The sequence below is a fragment of the Anopheles merus genome, chromosome X, assembly GCF_017562075.2.
Source record: "Anopheles merus strain MAF chromosome X, AmerM5.1, whole genome shotgun sequence".
Lineage (NCBI taxonomy): Eukaryota > Metazoa > Arthropoda > Insecta > Diptera > Culicidae > Anopheles > Anopheles merus.
Genome location: NC_054081.1, coordinates 7784495 through 7801657, shown reverse-complemented (window position 1 = coordinate 7801657; position 17163 = coordinate 7784495). Strand labels below are relative to the sequence as shown.

The 17163-nt window shown below is 47.1% G+C and overlaps 1 protein-coding gene across 8 annotated transcripts; it reads right to left on the bottom strand.

Annotated features, from left to right (window-relative positions):
- Positions 1-1603: 1603 nt before the first annotated feature.
- On the bottom strand, positions 1604-15921 carry LOC121590072. 8 transcript variants are annotated; one of them, XM_041909504.1, is made up of 5 exons: positions 15668-15919; positions 14197-14369; positions 11407-11854; positions 8399-8460; positions 1604-7966 (listed from the first exon to the last, which is right to left on the bottom strand). In XM_041909504.1, the coding sequence occupies exons 2-5, from the start codon at positions 14198-14200 to the stop codon at positions 7224-7226; spliced, it is 1257 nt and encodes a 418-aa protein (XP_041765438.1). In that variant the 5' UTR covers positions 14201-14369; positions 15668-15919; the 3' UTR covers positions 1604-7223. The 8 variants fall into 8 exon arrangements, with proteins under 8 accessions (XP_041765438.1, XP_041765381.1, XP_041765430.1 ...); XM_041909447.1 differs by having other exon boundaries at positions 1604-8460; positions 15668-15921; XM_041909496.1 differs by lacking the exon at positions 15668-15919 and adding an exon at positions 15213-15579 and having other exon boundaries at positions 1604-8460.
- Between the last annotated feature and the right edge of the window lie 1242 nt (positions 15922-17163).

Below are 17163 nucleotides of genomic sequence, written 5' to 3'. Positions count from 1 at the left end.
CTTATTTTACATCAAAGTTTAACTATTGTTAAGTAACTGTTATCCCAAACTGGAATGAAAAGAACTGCTAATGATCTGATTTTTGTATCATACCAAATCATATAAAAACTAGGCGGGTCAATTTGACATCGCTGATTTAGTGTTTTTCTTGAATATGTTGCCAATATTACCTATTCTTAAGTTTTGCACACGTGTCAAACATATTAGGAAGTACTTTCTCATCGCTTAAAAGCAAGGAAAATTGTCCGAAAGGGGGAATACTGGGTCTCATATGGGAGGGGTCAATAAGCGACGAACCCCGTTAGATCATTTTTTAAAGAACTGTCTTCTATAGCCGGTCTCATTGTACAGTTATCAACTCGTACGACTTAACAACATGCCCGTCATGGGTTCAAGCCCCAACTAGACCGTGCCGCCATACGTGGGACTGACTATCCTGCTATGGGTGGGGTTATCCAAAAGTCACTGAAAGCCAATCCCACAAGTGGTACAGACAGGCCTTGACCGACAACGGTTGTTGAGCCAAAAGAAGAAGAAGAAGCCTTCTACGGCATTTTTACATCGTGCTAGGAAACTTAGAAAATGGATGTTTTATCTCCGCCCCCTACGCCGAGTAGCCAACACATTGATCTTTTGGATGGTTGTCTGTGCCAGACGTAGGAACATAATTTTACTGATCAGCACGTCTCCAAATACGCTTGGGTTAAAAAGTATACCGTTGGATATGGAGAGTGGCCGAAAAGCCTACCTGATTTCGTAATAAAAACCGTAGATTATCAAACGGGATAGGGAAAAGTAGTATTAAAAGACAGAAAATACATTGAACATTGAATATACTACCAAATTGTTATAATAAAGCTTCCATTTTCACAAAGAAAGGCTCACGAACGTTTGTACATGCCTCCTATACCAGAAATACAAACGATATTAGTCGGCATGCGAGATTTTACTCGTTAAGAGAGATATTTGTTGAGCATTTGCATATTTGCTCGGTATGCGAAAAACTCGTAATAAGGGGAAAACGCGTTATGAGGGGGTTTTCTGCACCCTTTTTTAACATTTCTGGAAAGAACGGCCTAGTTCGGTCGTATCACTTATCTCTGCACCCGACGAATGAAACAATCTTTCGTTATGAAGGGTCCACTGTCTATTGAGGTGCTGAAATTGTACGTGAGTTGCGTGAGCTACCAGGCGTCTCCATCGCAGGCGTCTCCACCAGGCGCCTCCACCAGGCGCCCCCATCGTCAGTATTCGTGTGGGAGTGTGTTTTCCGTAGGAATTATCATGAAAATTGTATTTATATTATATTTTAAATATAATGATAAAAAAAACATGATTGAAGGGTAAAGCATAATAATCGGATCGTGAAAAATCATCGCCAAACGTCTGGAGGGCGTTTTTTTAACATATGATAATGGTAAATAAGTATATTGTTTTATTCAACCATAACACGAATCATCGGTGGTAAAATACACACATTTATGTATATATATATATATATATATAATATTATGCACTTTCCTATGTTCAAATTATTGTTGGATAGAGTGTTACGAGATTGAGAATGGTTTAACCCTTCGTTTGCTTTGCTTTTGTTTTTTTGTTTTTGTTTTTAGTTTGTTCTTTTCCTTTTCCACTTCTCTGTAGTTGCGTCGCTCCCCACCCGTCCACACGCTGTTCAGTTTTTTCTTTTTCTTCTGCTTCTGTTTAGTTGGTTTATCAAATTGCCAGGATACAGCTATAGTTCTATGTATATATGCTTATCTGAATGCTTAACTATTTGCTGATTGCTGTTTGATTTGTATTTAGCCGTTGCTACTCCTCTCTGGTCTTTTTTGCTTGTTTGCTTTTATTGATCGGTTTGATTAGTCGCGAAGTGTTACTTCTTCTGATTTATTTTGCTTCTTCTTATTCTTATTCTTCCTTCTCCTTCTACTACTTCTTCTTCTTTTTCTTCTTCTTCCTCTTCTTCTTCTTCTTCTTCTTCTTCTTCTTATTCTTCTTCTTCTTTGGCAAGTTCCGCTTCAGCTACAGCTGTAGCATGCTGCGTTTACTGTTTCGGGTGGGTTGGTTTGCGTTTCATGTTTTATGTTTTATTTATTTTACTCATTTCCATGCCCTGCTCAAAATGTGCGACACATGTACGTGTTGTCGCTGCGAGAGAGAGAGAGCGTGAGCTTTCATAAATTGTGTATCTGGGTGTGTGTTTGTGCGTGTGAGAGTTTTGTTTTGTTCTTCTTTCTTCTCTTAGGTTCCACTTGATATACATCGTAATCACATAGAGTTGCAAAATGTCGGATTATCAACAATCAGTAGAGTTGTTAGCTTTCTTCTCCTCTCCATACCATGCCTCCGTTAGTACCTGACCCCATAGTAAGGGCGGTTTATCAGCTGTTTGTCGCTTTCTCTTGCTTTGTTTCACTGCTTCACTAAGTATAAGTATATGCTCTTTATTTTTATATATATATGCTTTTGTTGTACAATGATGTGTCATTTTTAAGTTTTGTAAACATTCATCAACTAGTTATCTTTTTTTTAATCTTCCCCCCCGCCCCTCCTTCTTCCTGGCTTTATTGTATAGAGATCTTAACGCTAAATGTAACAACAATCAGTGTTTCTTTTCTGCCTGTCTGGCGCGCCGAGAGGGGGAAAACGCTGGTAATGTACTAGGAAAACCCTTGAATCAAAAAAATATACCCTTTTTTGTTTTGTTTGTTAAAGATTGTTAACAGTAAATGCTTAAAAATATGCGTTTGCTCTGTTCCGCACCGCCCGCTGATTGAGTGCAGTCCTGTACGTAACCGGTCTCAATCCGCCACGCGTCCGTTTGGCTGGGCATACCGAAAACACTTTTACACCAGCAAACGGCACTGTTACGATGTGTTGTGCTGTGCTGCGATGGTTTTTTTTCTCTTCTCTTCTGTTCGCTTTGCTTTTGCTTTCTCACACTCTCGCGCTTCCTGCCTCGCCAAAAGCAGCTTTCGTTTCTAGTTGGATTGGTATCGTCTTTTGGAATTCTAGTTCTTTCTTACGATCCAATTGGAATTCTAGTTTTGGTTGAATTAGTTTCCTTTTTCTCATTTCTCATTCTCTCGTCCACGCACAACCACGCACACACACGCACATGCTATTGTAACAGTGTAGAAAACGCCACTTCCCTCAAGCATCACTCCGCAAGTAAATGAACGTTCATCTCGGGTTTAGGTTGCGTGCGGAAGTTTGGAACAGTGCCGGATGGAGGGTGACGGGGGCGGAACGGGGCTGTGAGTGCTCTTCTTCTTCCTCCCTTCCCTCGCTCCCCCCTCACCCTCCGTTTCAGTTTTATATATTGTCACGATTTGGTTGAAACTTTATACGCTGTACAGTTTCCGATTGTTTCTCGTTTTTGGGGGCGTTATTATTATTATTTCTTTTTTTTTTTTTTTTGTTAGAGCGGATTTATACAGGCGGTTCGGGGCTCGGGGCTGCACAATGGTTGGTTTTCTGGCCAACTTCTTGCGCCAGCCAAAAAATAAAACGCTATCTATCTAGCCCGCCCGCTCACAGCACAAGGGTAGCGCCTTAGGGGCTTGTCGGTGGTTTTGTCGTTTGTCGCGGCGGCAGCGACGCGCTTCACGTTCTTCAGTGGTTGGAGAAGGGGCAGTGGGAGAGAGGGGACAAAAACCGTTTTTTGTTAAGAGTGGGGCGGTCGCGCATTAGTTTTACGCGGCCACACACATCAAAGGAAGGGTCGTAATTGTTTATATGTTTTTTTTTGTGTGTGTCCTTCTCTCCATTTAGTTCTTGTCCGTTCCTACGAGTTGCTGGAAGTTTCCTTACAGGGTTACTCGAATCAATTCTGTGCTTAAAGGAACGTGGGCATTTTCTTCTTCTTCTTCTTCTTCTTCTTTTTGTTTGCCTTTTTATATGTTGCTGGATATGTCACGGAACCGGTTCCGGATATGTAGTAGAAAGTTGTAACGAACAAAGTTGCTCCAAAAACGTCTATTGACACACGCATTGCTAAAGTTAAACTTCCGTTCGGATCTCTTGCCCACCACCACTTCCTGCTCTTCTTGCCCCTTCTTCCCCTTCTCTCCTTCCTCCCCCTTTTTTCCCTTAAACATCTTAAATACACACACACACACACACACACACTTACATACAGACAGACACGGTGGGCACGGTGCGTGATCCATGATCATACTGCCACGCGTGTATACAAATAGCAATATCAAATCTTTTTGTTTACAGTATTATATAACAACCACAATTTGCCACCCGGTGGGTGTGTTTTTTTGTTGTTTTGTTTTGTTTTGGTTTTGTTTTACATCGAGGGACCTTTCTCTCTGCTAACTATGTCACGATTGTCGGATTAAGAGATGCATTTTCTTACGTTTAATCACACCCAAGAAAGAAGGTAAAACTCGTATATTGTTTAGTTTAGTAAGTGTCTGAAACGCGCTACGACCTTTTCCAGGGGAGTTGTTATTTTTTTGTTTGCTTTTTTTTCGTTTGCTTGCTTTTTTAGCTTTAGCTCTTTATAGTCTCACAATGCGAAATTGCGTTTTTTTAACTGCATCCGTTCTACCGATGCCTTTTTTTGTGGAAAAAGATTTGGAGCCGATTGGGACCGATTGGGTCAACGGATTTGCATACACGCACGGAGGAGGCATCAATTCGTGGCCTTTGTCGCAATGTTCCGGATGTAATTCGGTGTTCGGTGCAGGTGTCGTCTGCACGTCTGCATGAGCTTGGCTAGGGCAAAGGTGGAACAGCGCAACGCGCCAGTTTGTTTTGCCGCAACGGTTGACGCAACCTCAAAGGTGCGCACCTGCGTGGAACGGACTGCAGAAGATGGTAGTGATAGGTAATGCCCCGTGTGTATATTATCTCGCATTATCACTCCTCCCCTCCCCGTGGAACCTCTGGCGCCATCTTGAGAACAATTTCAACGTCTTCCGGCCTGTTCTGCCTTTAATGTTTTGATTTCCATTTAGACACTTACAAAGTACTACTACAGTCTCTAGGAGTGTTGTGAGGACGCTTTTGCAAAACAGATGTAAACATCCTTGTACAGTAAACCCCTCCCGTCTCTTAGCTGCACCGTCTGATCGGGTTGGGTGAGGTGGGGCAAAATTGCTCTCGGGGGAGGGAAACAAAAAAAAACATTGACGTACCTCCAACTCCGCCCACTCGCTCCACCTCCCCACTCTTCCACAGTTTTGTTTGTACGGCGGTGGTGGATTCGAAACGTTTTACAGTATCGCAGTATCTGTTGCTTTAGTCTCACGTAACCCGTTTGTTTGCGAATGTACCTCTTACGGTCGAGGAAAACCAGGCCAAAAACCAAACCAAGGCTGGGCACGGGGAAGTATGATATGGATGGGACGCAGAAAATGGGCAGATAGAGTATTGGAATTGGATATTGGAAGTATTGGATTGGATTGGGTTAGTGTTAGGATATTGTTGGGATATGCTAGGGGATATCCACTAGATGTGAATGAGAGTTGGATAATGTTGGGATGTTCTCAGGGTATATCCTTGATACCTGGAAATATTCTTAACTGGGAATACCTTGGAAGTATTCTCAGGATATATCCTTGAGATATTCTTGGGGGTGTTGGAGTTTTCGAAACATTTTCGGTATATTCTTAGAATATTGCTAAGATACGATTGAAGGATTATTAAGATAATCTAGCGAACATTCTTGAAATATTCTTGGGGCGTTTTTAATACGGGAGGCTCAAAGAAACAACAAAATATTCTCCGGACATTCTTGGAATATAAGAGAGATACTGCTAGGAGACTATTGAATCATTATTGAGATACACTGCATCTAGAGGGCATGAGGAGTTTACTGTCAGAAATGTAGTGGTCCGGATAATGTTGACATATTCTTGGACATTCGATCTTTCCAACTCGGAAGCGAGTGCATCAAAACATCTGGATTTTTCTGGTACTGATATTCATTAGAAAACATTGGGATATTGGTGGGCACGATAACTTCAACAGGCAAGTCGCAGATCGCGGACATTGCTAAACTGTTCTTCAAACATAATTTCGAAATACATTTGGACTTTGGAGAAATAGAGATGTACCTCAACAACTAGACGTTTCTAACATCTTCGTGCACTCTGAAGTCATTTGTGGAACATTCCTGTGGAGTTTATGCAAGTAAGTCAGAGTGGGCACGATGACTTCAAAGGTCATGTAACGGATCGCGGATATTGCCGAAATGTTCTTCAGACATTCTTCCGACATACATTTGGACATAGAGACGTACCTCAACAAATAGATATAGCTGCGATATTCCCAGCACGTTCCTAACATTTTCATGTTTTTTGAAAACATTGGTGAATCATCCCTGTGTCTGAGAATTCGTAGCATATTAGTGAGACCTTAAGATATGGATGGATTTCACAGCAACGTAAGATCTGTGGGTGATAGTTTGCGATATTCCCCAGCAAAGGAATTTGGAGAGGACTCTATTTGGGCTTATCGGGCATTTTGGGAGATGCTTTGGGATTGGACAGAATCAATTGGGGATTACTACAGGGAACCGTTTTTTGCAACGATAAATAAACGGGGAATGGAGCGATCGGAACGGAACAGTGCTAGAACTTGCTAGCAAAACTTGCCACCAATCGTACGATCCTTCCTAGGATTTGAACTTGGCAACGTGCCAACTTCCCATTTTTCGCGTGCACCGCGCTACGGTGGTAACAGTATTGCTATGAGCGAGTCGTGTTGAGTTTGCGTAGAAAAATTGTATGTGAACCGACACAACAACAACAACAAAATACAACAAGTACTCTAAGAGAATGCACAACGTACGAACATGCTTAAGTAGATCCGTTAGCCTAGTAAAACTTGTTCACGATATCGGTAGATGTCCAAAAAGGCTATGCTAACATTGGTGGGATTGGTTAATGTTAATTGTGTGCGCCGTCCACGTCCTCTTGTCGTTCGCTGCTGGCGTCCTCTTCACACACACACACACACATGCAATCATTCATACATACTCGCATTCACACACACTCACACCTATATCTCCTGCACTGCTAGCTTGCGTGTAATCGGTGGGCATCTGTGCCGGAACGTGCCCCGAACGTATGCGACCGGCCCACGGCGCCCCGGTTCCGGGTCAGCGCGCAGGTGTGTGCTGCCTCATCCGTTCGCGGGCGTTCGGCATGCGGGGTATCGGTGCATCGGGTAGTGGGTGCGGTGCCGCACGCCCCACCTTACTTCACGAACAGATCCTTCAGCGTGGAGCAGAGCGACGAGTCGCACGTGTCGTTCGAGTCCTCGTCCTCGTCCGCCTTGCCGAACCAGCTGGAGGTGACCGACTTCTTCGCGCCGGCGGTGGACCGGCCGGTCCCGCCCTCCTTGCCGCCGGCGGACGACTTCTTGCCCCCGGACGACGACGACGCGGACGGGGACGACGAGGACGAGCCGGTGATGAAGTTCTCGATCGCGTGCCCGATCATGCGCGCGTCCACGATCGCGCTCCGGCCGTCCCACTTCAGCTTGTTCAGCGGCGAGCGGGACTCCTTCGGCTTCGGCTTCGGCTCCTCCTTGTGGGCGGGCCCGGTTCCGGCCTCCCGCAGCTTGTCGAACGTTTCGCGCGCGAACGTGACGGTCGCGCTCGGCGACCGGGACGCGGACTTGCGGCGCGCCATCGGCTGGTGGCGCTTGACGAACCAGCCCGACTCGACGAGCCCGTCGGGCGGACCGGCCGACCCGCCCCCGCTGCCGCCCCCGGTCGCCAGCTGCTTGATATTCTGGTAGAGCGAAATGTCAAAACTGTTGGAGCGATTCTTCTGCAGATTGCTCTTGGGCGGGTCGGCGGCGCCAGCGGCACCGGCTGCACCGGACGGGCCCGCCGTCGGGCTCCTGGCCGCCGACCGGAGCGGAAACGCGTGGGAGGCTAGGGGGCTAGGGTGCTCTTTCTCGCCACATCGATTAATCTCTGTCGCAGACGAGGCTAGAGACGATAAGAGAGATATCAGATCAGTGTTGGTGCACACGATACCCATCTTCGTTTTCGGCTTCGGGGACGCGGCGTCGGTGCCCGGGGAGGCGGCTGCGGCGGCGGCGACGGCGGCTGCGGCTGTGGCACCGGTGGCGGTGGCGGCCGGCGCGTTGAACGAGCCGCCCGGCACGAGCGGGGCGCCGCAGGGCGATATCGGCATCTCGGAGGCGCGCCGGAACGACTGTATCGGGGGCAGGGCGGTACCGACAAAGTCCGAGTAGCGCCGGTTGGTGTAGCGCATCGGCGAGCTGGAACCGGTGCCGGCCTCGTCCAGCGTCTGCACCTCGCACACACGCTCGTTGCTCGTGTTCCACAGCTTCATGCGCGCTTTTCTAGCCTGTACTATATCATCCATTATATCTAACTGTAAATTGTGTATACTACCTCGGTGGTCCGTCGATGGCGGCGGTCCGATATTGCTTTCGCGTCGGGAGCTTGCGTTCGAGCTGGAAATGCGACGAGACAACAAGCAACGGGGAGGGGAAAGATGCAATTAGTGGCGTAATTTAATCGACCAATCGGGGGGTGGCGGGAGTCACCGGTCCAGCACTAACCCTGAACTAAACTTAATTAACAGGTTTACACAGCAGCGCGTTTCGGCGCAAATGTCAAATGGGGCACGGGAGTGTAAATGGTTGGTGATGCAAATTACTAGCCCGAATCAATCGATACCATGGCCAAATTCGATTCTCGAGCGGTGCACGATGATCAAATTACTTCCGAGCCCGGTAGTCCCGGTTGCAGGAGCAAGCTCAAGGTGTGTCCGGCTGGGAACGGAGCGTTTTAAACCTCTTGCTTTGGCTCAAACTTTCTGCGTGCAGCAGTAGCTCACGGTGAAAACGAGTTATGCCATCGTAAAGTAAGCAGCCAATTGCCGTGAATCTTAAGAATTGATTGAGCCTGAAGGGCTTACTCTGGAGTGAATCAAATTGAACTTCATTCGGAGTCGTTTTTATCGAGTTCTTGAGTCATCGCAGGTTTTGGGATAAATCTCATGACTAACTAAGTTGTTGCAAATGCACATAATTCCTGTGCAGTACATCTCAGACAGTAGGACCTCTTGAACATCATGCCATAAAGTCGGAATATATAGGAGATTATCGCATAGCGGCAAGGACAAGCCTGGTAGTCGAATCAATAGACTTACTGAAACACACAAGCCCGGAGTTAGTTCGATTCCTCTTCAATTTTGCGGCAGCCATGTAATCTGCAGTACATTAATATAATTCTTCGTATGAATCTTCAGGGATGAGTGATTTGAATCTCGAATCGAATCTCCAAAGATTCATCTCCAAAGAATCTCTATAGATTCGTGAATCTCTAAACAATTATGATTCTCTATGGATTTATGACTCTCTCCAAGAATTCATGTATCGATTAAGAATCATCCCAATTGACATTTTTGAGTTTTAAAATCGAGGATTCGTGCTATTTCCCTTAAACTGGGATCTGAAACTTCCCTTAAACTGCACCAGAACAAGCTGTTTAAAATCGACTGTGAAGTGTATTTTTCGATTCTTTCTTCTCTATCCTTAGGGAAATAACGTTTCCAATTCTTATTACTGATCGTATAGTCATTTTATACAAAAAAAAACCATCGAATTTGCAAAATATTAAAGCAAATTTATCTAAAACGAATTGAACGCCATCTTCATCCAATAAACGAAGGTTATTTGCATGCACAAACGAAATTTTGACACTTTCTACACTGTTTATCACACAAAAATCCTCATTTTTTGGTATCTCCAGCACCATTCGAGCAGATCATGGTTAAAAATTTAGAACAAATATTCTTCTTCTTCTTCTATTTGGCGTAACGTCCTTCGCGGACATGCCGGCCTATACAGGCTTTCGAGACTTAATACATTACCACGTAGCCGGATAGTCAATCCTTGCTACGGGAAGACGGTTCATTCTGGGCTTCAGCCCATGATGGGCATGTTATTGAGTCGCTCGAGTTGACGACCACGGGACAGCCCTCTCTCGAGAACAAATATTACTTGGGACGAAGCCTTGAAGATGTATGATTTTAAAAATACAGTGGTACAGTGGTTAACTTGTACGACTTAACAACATAACTTGATTTGTTTTAGGGATTGTAGACATCAAAACTTGCATGATCCATCTCCCCGTAGCACAACAAACTATCCCGCTGCGTGATGCTTTGCCAAGAAGTCTCGAAAGCCTGTATAGGCTGGCATGACCAAGTAGGTTGTGTTACGTCAAAAGGAAGAATAATAAGAAGCTGAAGCCCTACGAATCTTTGGAGATTTTTGAATCCTTAGAGATTCGTAAATCTGTTCAGTTTCTTGAATCTTTGAGACCATCACAGTCCTGAATGCTGCCTACAAGATCCTGTCCCGAATACTCTTCAGTAGACTTTTGCCCTTTGCTACAGATTTCGTCGGCAGCTACCAAGCTGGATTTGTTGGAGGCAAATCGACCACCGACCAAATTTGTACTCTTGGACAGATCCTCCAGAAATGCCGAGAGCACCAGATCCCTTCGGACCACCTGTTAGATGATCGGAATGAGCTATTGAACACCATGCAGCAGTACGGATTCCCTGGGAAGCTGATACGGCTGTTGAGGGCCACTATGGACGGGGTGCAGTGCAGGGTGAGTGTGACGAACATGCTTTCGGAATCGTTCAAATCTCACCGGAGTCTGAGGCAAGGGGACGGACTCTCCTGTTTGCTGTTCAACATCGCTCTGGAAGGTGTCATGCGAAGCGCGGACTTCGACACGATTTTCACCCGATCTCTCCAATTCCTTGGCTTCGCGGATGACATCGACATCATCGGACGTACAACTGCGGCGGTGTGCGAAGCGTACACCCGACTGGATCGCGAGGCCGAGAGGATTGGATTGAGGATCAATGCGACGAAGACAAAGTACCTGCTTGCCGGGGGCTCTGACCGTGATAGAGCCCGACTCGGAAGCAGAGAGTCAGTTAACGGCGACGATCTCGAGGTGGTAGAGGAGTTCTGCTACCTTGGTACGATCGTAACTTCGGACAATAACGTAAGCAGCGAAATCCGAAGGCACATTGTTCAGGGAAGTCGTGCCTACTACGGACTCCACAAACTCCTGCGATCCAGAAGGCAAAGGGCTTCAGTTACTCTAGCCTTAAACCTCCAACTCACCAAACACGGGAAATAGCACTTACAGAGCTGCTGTGCGAGAAGATGAGGTCCGATTAATGATCAGGCCCTAACTTGCAGAGTCTCAGAACTTCAAATTCTGCTCGAACTCTTGTCTAACCCTATCTACCTGAACTACCTTACACTACCTGTATGAAACAATGAATGCTCTACATTATGCTCACCGGCAAACTCCAAAAAAAAAAGAGGGGAGTGCTGGTCCTGTAACCGGACGCCCAGTATACTTACCGCTGGCCGGCCGGTAGCGCTGCAATCGACTCCCGGCGGTTCCGGCCAAACATGGTGGGCGGCACGCGGCTGATCGTCACGACCGAGTGGCGCCGGCCGCCCGGCTGCGGGGCCGGCGTGCTGTAGAGCGTCGCCAGGAAGGCTTGCTCGCGGGGCGACGGGCCCGACCCTTCGCCGCCCCGCTCGGACAGGCGGCGCACCTGGCTGGCGGTGATGCCGCTGGTGCAGGGCGGGGTCGGCAGCGAGTGTTTGCGCGTTTCGCGCCAGGGCGACAGCAAGTACGGATTCTCCGGCGACTCGATGTCCAGGCTTTGGCGCTGGGACGACTGATTGCTTGCCTCCTCCTCCTTCTCATTGTTTTCCGACTCCTCGACCACGATCAGCGGCTCCTGGCCGCCCTGGCTGTACGCGGGCGTGTGGGACGACCGACGCAGCCGGAAGAACGAATCTAGCAATGTGTGTGTGTGTGTGTGTGAGTGGGTGGGGAGGAACAGAGAACAGAGTATTAGATAGGAAGAAACGTCTATCGACCAGTCGCTGCGTGCTGAAGCGTTACTACCGCACTAGACTGCAACCGAAAAGCAAGTAAAAGAAATAGAAAACCATGCCTGCTGGCGGTCGGTAGGGCAGCAGTAAGCCTTTCGCTACAATGGGAGTTTGTCAGCAGTAAAAAACGGTGCAACTAAAGCAAGCGTACTTTATTATCTTTCTTTTTTTTTGTTACATTACCACTAGGAAGGAAAGTGAGCGAGAAAAAGGGGCGGTGGGGAAAGGGCTGAAGGGGAGGGGCAAAAATAAAGCACCAATTACTGCCCCCCACTGACACCTGCGAAACCACAAGCACTCAATACCCGCTCATCACTCACAACTCACTACGAAACGGCTTAGGGGGCCCATCCATACATTACGTAACGCTCGCTGGATGACGTCATACATTATGGGGCTATTTTTAATGATTTTTTTTTGCTTTAATTTGAACTATTTCTCTTCACTTTGAGATAGAAAGTGACCTCTGTCTGGCAGTTCTCAGTTTTCCAATCGAACAGAGACGTTTAAATCTTTCCTGCAGAGTCAATTTAATTTTAGGTTTAGACAAAGCTAGCGATAAAACAAACATGTGAAGAAGTACTAAGTAAAGTAGTTTATCCATCATGTTTGCTAGTTTCCGATGTGTATTTTTATCATCAAATATGAGTAGCTCTTTAAATAAATAATCATGCAGTTCAAGGATGAAGTAGAAGCATACATTTGCAAGACATTTTGCAAGACAATTAAACTGAGAAGTAAAATGAGGAGGTTTGGGAGTTCAGCGCTGATGCAAACTTGTTATCTAATTGAACCCAGTGGAGTGGAGTCCTTTGGACATTATAAATTGCGGCACAGCAGCCCGGTTACGTAATTGATGGATGAACCGTTGCGAATGCCTGTTTTATTTTTTTGGTAAATATAGAACGGTGCAAAAATTTGTGGAAGGGATGCTTCCGAAAACCCGTGAAGCGAGAAGCCGTAAATTGATTTTCGATGCTTCCGGTGTGTATGCGCGCGCGTGTGTGTGTGCGAGTTTGTGTGAAGTAGACAAATTGGTGGGGCTGTGTAGTCAAACGGTGGTGTGTATTGTACAAACGAAAAATAAAAATAAATAAATAAATGAATAACGAAACAAACAAACCAGCTAAAAGTGTTTGCGAAAGCGCACTCGCCCGCGCTAGCTACGACGAGACTACGAGCCGGTGCGAATGCTGCTACGTAGCTAATTAATTTTCTAAAACTGCACACACACAAACTGAAATCGCAAAAAAAATGAAACCAGGTGTGCACGAAGGTGGAAAATAAGAGCAGAAACCTTCCCGAGAGCTGGTGGGCAGTGGCTGGGCTGCCGGGCCGACCACTGTTTTTGGCCTGCCGTTTGAAGGGTGGAGGAGTCCTGCTCCGGGCGTGTTGTCGCACCAAGTTTCCTGCTATGCGTGTGTGTGTGTGTATGTGTGGGTGCGTTTGTCGGTTAGGTAAGCTCTACTGGCATACGAGAGGAGAAGCAGATGATGTCAGGTACCCAAGCTACTTCACTTTTCCGGCGTTGTCAAAGCTTCCTACCGTTTAGCTCCTCTGCACCAACACTCACGATGAACCTGCGTCTATGTACATGTGTGTGTGTGTGTCTGTGTGCGTGTGTGTATCGCATCATGAAGAGATACACGCTCAAGGGTCTTCGTTTGCACTGTTTGCACTCGCTTTGCCTGCGAATGTGTTACATCCTTTGCTCAACACGGCATGGACGAACGAAGGAGTTGCTGGTTCCAATTCGTCATTTTTGTGTGTTGCTATATGTATATGTGTGTGTGTGTGTTTTTGTTGTTCGGTAGTTGAGGGGGTTGGGTGAGAAAACCGGACGAGGACGGACTGTTGACGAAATAAACAAAAAGGAAAAGGAAAGAAAAGAACAAAACGGACGCGATAGGATGAGTATTGGGTTCACGGTCATACCGCTTGCGTGCATACCCGCAAGGTACTGCCAACAGTAGCAACAGCCAACAACAACAACAACAACACCATCATTCAGTAATAAGGACAACGTAAATCATGACCAGCTCGTTAGGTCCGCACAGAAACTTCTTCACCGCGCGCAAAAGGAAAGGGCGACGGCTAGCACGAGGCAGCTCTCGCTCGCTACGCGCAAGATGGCGGTGGCACGGGTGTTGATGTCCCTGCCCGTGCCCTTTTGCCATTGGGCGGAAGGTGGACGAGCACCACGACCCGCGCTCGGTAACGACGTTAGTGCTTTAATGTACTTACCCATGCTGGCAGCGCTTGGTCTACGATGGGGCCGCGCGTCTTCAAAGGAACCTGTACTGCGTCTGGACCGCACACTGGTGGGCCTGCTGTCTGTCACTATGGCGTCGCTTCACTCGCACTGCGTATCGGTTAATCACGATGATTGATTCTTAATTGATCGATGAGTCGAGGATCTGAGTGTGTTTTTGCAGGGGGGGGGGGGAGCGAAGCGAATGTAGAAGCAAAAAGAGAAAAGAGACAAGTTAGTATCCCGCAGATTGTGCAGACGCTCCGGCGGATTCCGCCCTAAGGTCTGGAGAGGGAGGCACCGAACATCTTCGCTCGTCTGAGCTGGCTAGGGTTTGTGCAAACGCGTTCGGTGGCAATCAATACGACACAACGACACATGACGCAGTTACTGGTCCGCTTGGAGGTGTGTCTTCCCTGCCCTTTTTTTCATCAGACGTCATACGTTTGATTCAGGGAAGTGTTGGAGCTTCCCAGAATATGATTTGCAGATATTTCTGTAAATGTTGGCACAACTTGAGGCTGACTTTCTGACCACATTCTTCATCCGCTCCCACCAGTTACAGCGTCCCTTTCATGTTTCTTGTTCTTCGTCAAATTCTTCAAACAATGGCGTCGAATTCTTCGGATGAGAAATTCAACAACCGAGTACCCTAACTACACTCAAAACTACACACGCACGTACACTCCCCACCCAGAAATTCAAGAACTTCGTTTGGGCGGTCTTCTTGTGTTGGTGGTCGCCATCACCTCCAAAAGATATTCTAGACCCCGTGCTAGTTGTGCTGAACTTTTACTGATAACACCACACACTCACACACACACATACACGGAACACACAAACCCTGTCACTGGACATCCGGAAGGAAGATACCTGCATCAGTATACATATAAATCTGCTCCAGCGATACGTATACATGCGGTGGATGGATCCGAGTTGCCGAAGTTCCGAGTGGTTAAAAACTGTTCCGCTACGTCTTAAAACCCGTCGGAATTTGGCCCTCCCTTACCTCCCTGCAGACACGGCCATGTTTGCACCTATTCCCTCGCACTGCCTTTCTATTCCTCCCGTTCTCTCTCGCTCTCTCTCTCTGCTCTATGCTCTCTCTCTCTCTCCTTGGTACACTCACAGCATCACAGAGGAGTCAGGATGAAAGCTCAGGATTTACTGTTTTTTTTTCTTCTTACTCTACTGCGTATGTATGTGTGTTTGTTCGTGTGTGTGTGTGTGCGTGTGTGATTGTTCTTGCTTGCTTCTTTTACTCTCACTCGTCCTCACGCGCCCCACTAGCACAACACAACCCCCCATCCCCCGGGGTAGGCTATTTCTCGCAATGTTCGGATCGGTCCGGCTGGCGACCGCTGCTGCGGGTGTAAGCTTGCCTGAGATTTTTGTTTTTTTTTCTGTTTTGTTGGTTTTCGCTGACCAATCGATACGCCCTGCGTGTGCTGGCCGATGGATTACCCCATGCGACGACGCGCTCCGTCACTGTACCGTCGGGCCGAAGTACCGTCTCCGTTCGCGCAAACCCTAAGCGACACACTGGCGGGCCGAAAATTTCCAGCACGGTCGAGGCGCGCAACACCTTGTCGACCGCGCGGGAGCAAGATGCTGTGCTGTGGGTGAGAGTGAGCGATACCCGTCGGTTGGCTGGTTTGCTGGTTTGTTTGATTTCGCAACGAGCACGAGAGCGCGAACGCTCAAGAACGCAGCAGAATCTCGCTCGCACGCACGCACGCACGCACGCACAGCTCTCTTTTGCTCGCTTCTGGTGCGTTCTCTCCAGCATCCTTGCTAAGGAGGGCGCGAGGAGACGGGGAAGAAAAAGAGAACCTAAGAAAGGGGTGTGTAGTGGTGCCTGCGGGGGGGGGGGGGGGGAAGCTGTTGCTGACAGCAAGCAGCAATGTAGCCAAAGGGAGCAAGGTCCTATGTCTTAACTGCTAACGTCACGTTGTCTGTGAGCGATTTGCTCAAACCTGAACAGTTAAACGAAGAAGAACTAGAAGAAGAAGAAGAAGAAGAAGAATAAGAAGAACAAGAAGAAAAGGAATAAGAAGCAGAAGGCGTCCGCTTTAAAGGGTGACAAAATGGTGGCACGGGGAAATCAACCCAGTAAGCCATGGACACGAATAGAAAAAGGAGGCTGTAATATAGAACATCGGTGTAATATAATTAATGTTGATGTATTCTTCGCATATGCGAAGTACCAATGGCTAACTGCGAAGTTCGAGAAAAGGTCCCGCAGGTGTTACTACAACCCCAACAGAAAAGTACAGATTTAAAGCATCTTGCCAACCCTTGTCAGCGGCTCTTCCGTTTGATTCCTCTGCTGAGCGCATCGTTACGAAATAGGCAACGCAGACGACCGGCTGCACCAAAGCGAAGCCCGGACTGCGCAGGACTGCTTTTGTAGGAGCAATGTAGCTCCGCTTTAAACTGACAGCAAGCAGGCTGTATTGTGCAGATAGTGTGGTAATAGCCCAATACCGCGCTGTAAGTAAAGCAGTGACAGCTCGAGCATGCGACCTGTGGGCAGCTATGTATGGTGGGGGGTTTTGTGATATTAGCCAGCTGTTTGATTATTATTAGCCAGCGGCGGCTGAAATCATGTCATGTCAAACCATGTCTGAAAGATTAAAAACGGTTTGGATCGACATTTTGAAATATATCAAAAGTATTAAGGCCCACTTGAAGCAGAAAACAAAAAAAATCAAAATGATTTTAATATGCATCTTCTTTTTTACACAAATAGTGCAATCCAATATGGAGAATCGTTACTGATCAAATGTATACAAACCGGATAGTGATCATTGTTGAACAAGCCAGCCTTTACCACTGTCAGGAGTCTCGGTTCGCCGTACAGCTCAGCAGGCTCACGTTGCACCATCCTTCTCCAAACTTTATGCTCGGACACACCGCCAAAGGTATTCCGGACCAATAGTCCAAGACTCATGTCCATA

Excerpts from the sequence above, each read along its gene's own strand:
- LOC121590072 (XM_041909447.1), bottom strand. Across the intron at positions 8,461-11,406 it reads GCGCTACCGGCCGGCCAGCG|CTCGAACGCAAGCTCCCGAC; the intron begins GTAAGTATACTG and ends TCGCATTTCCAG.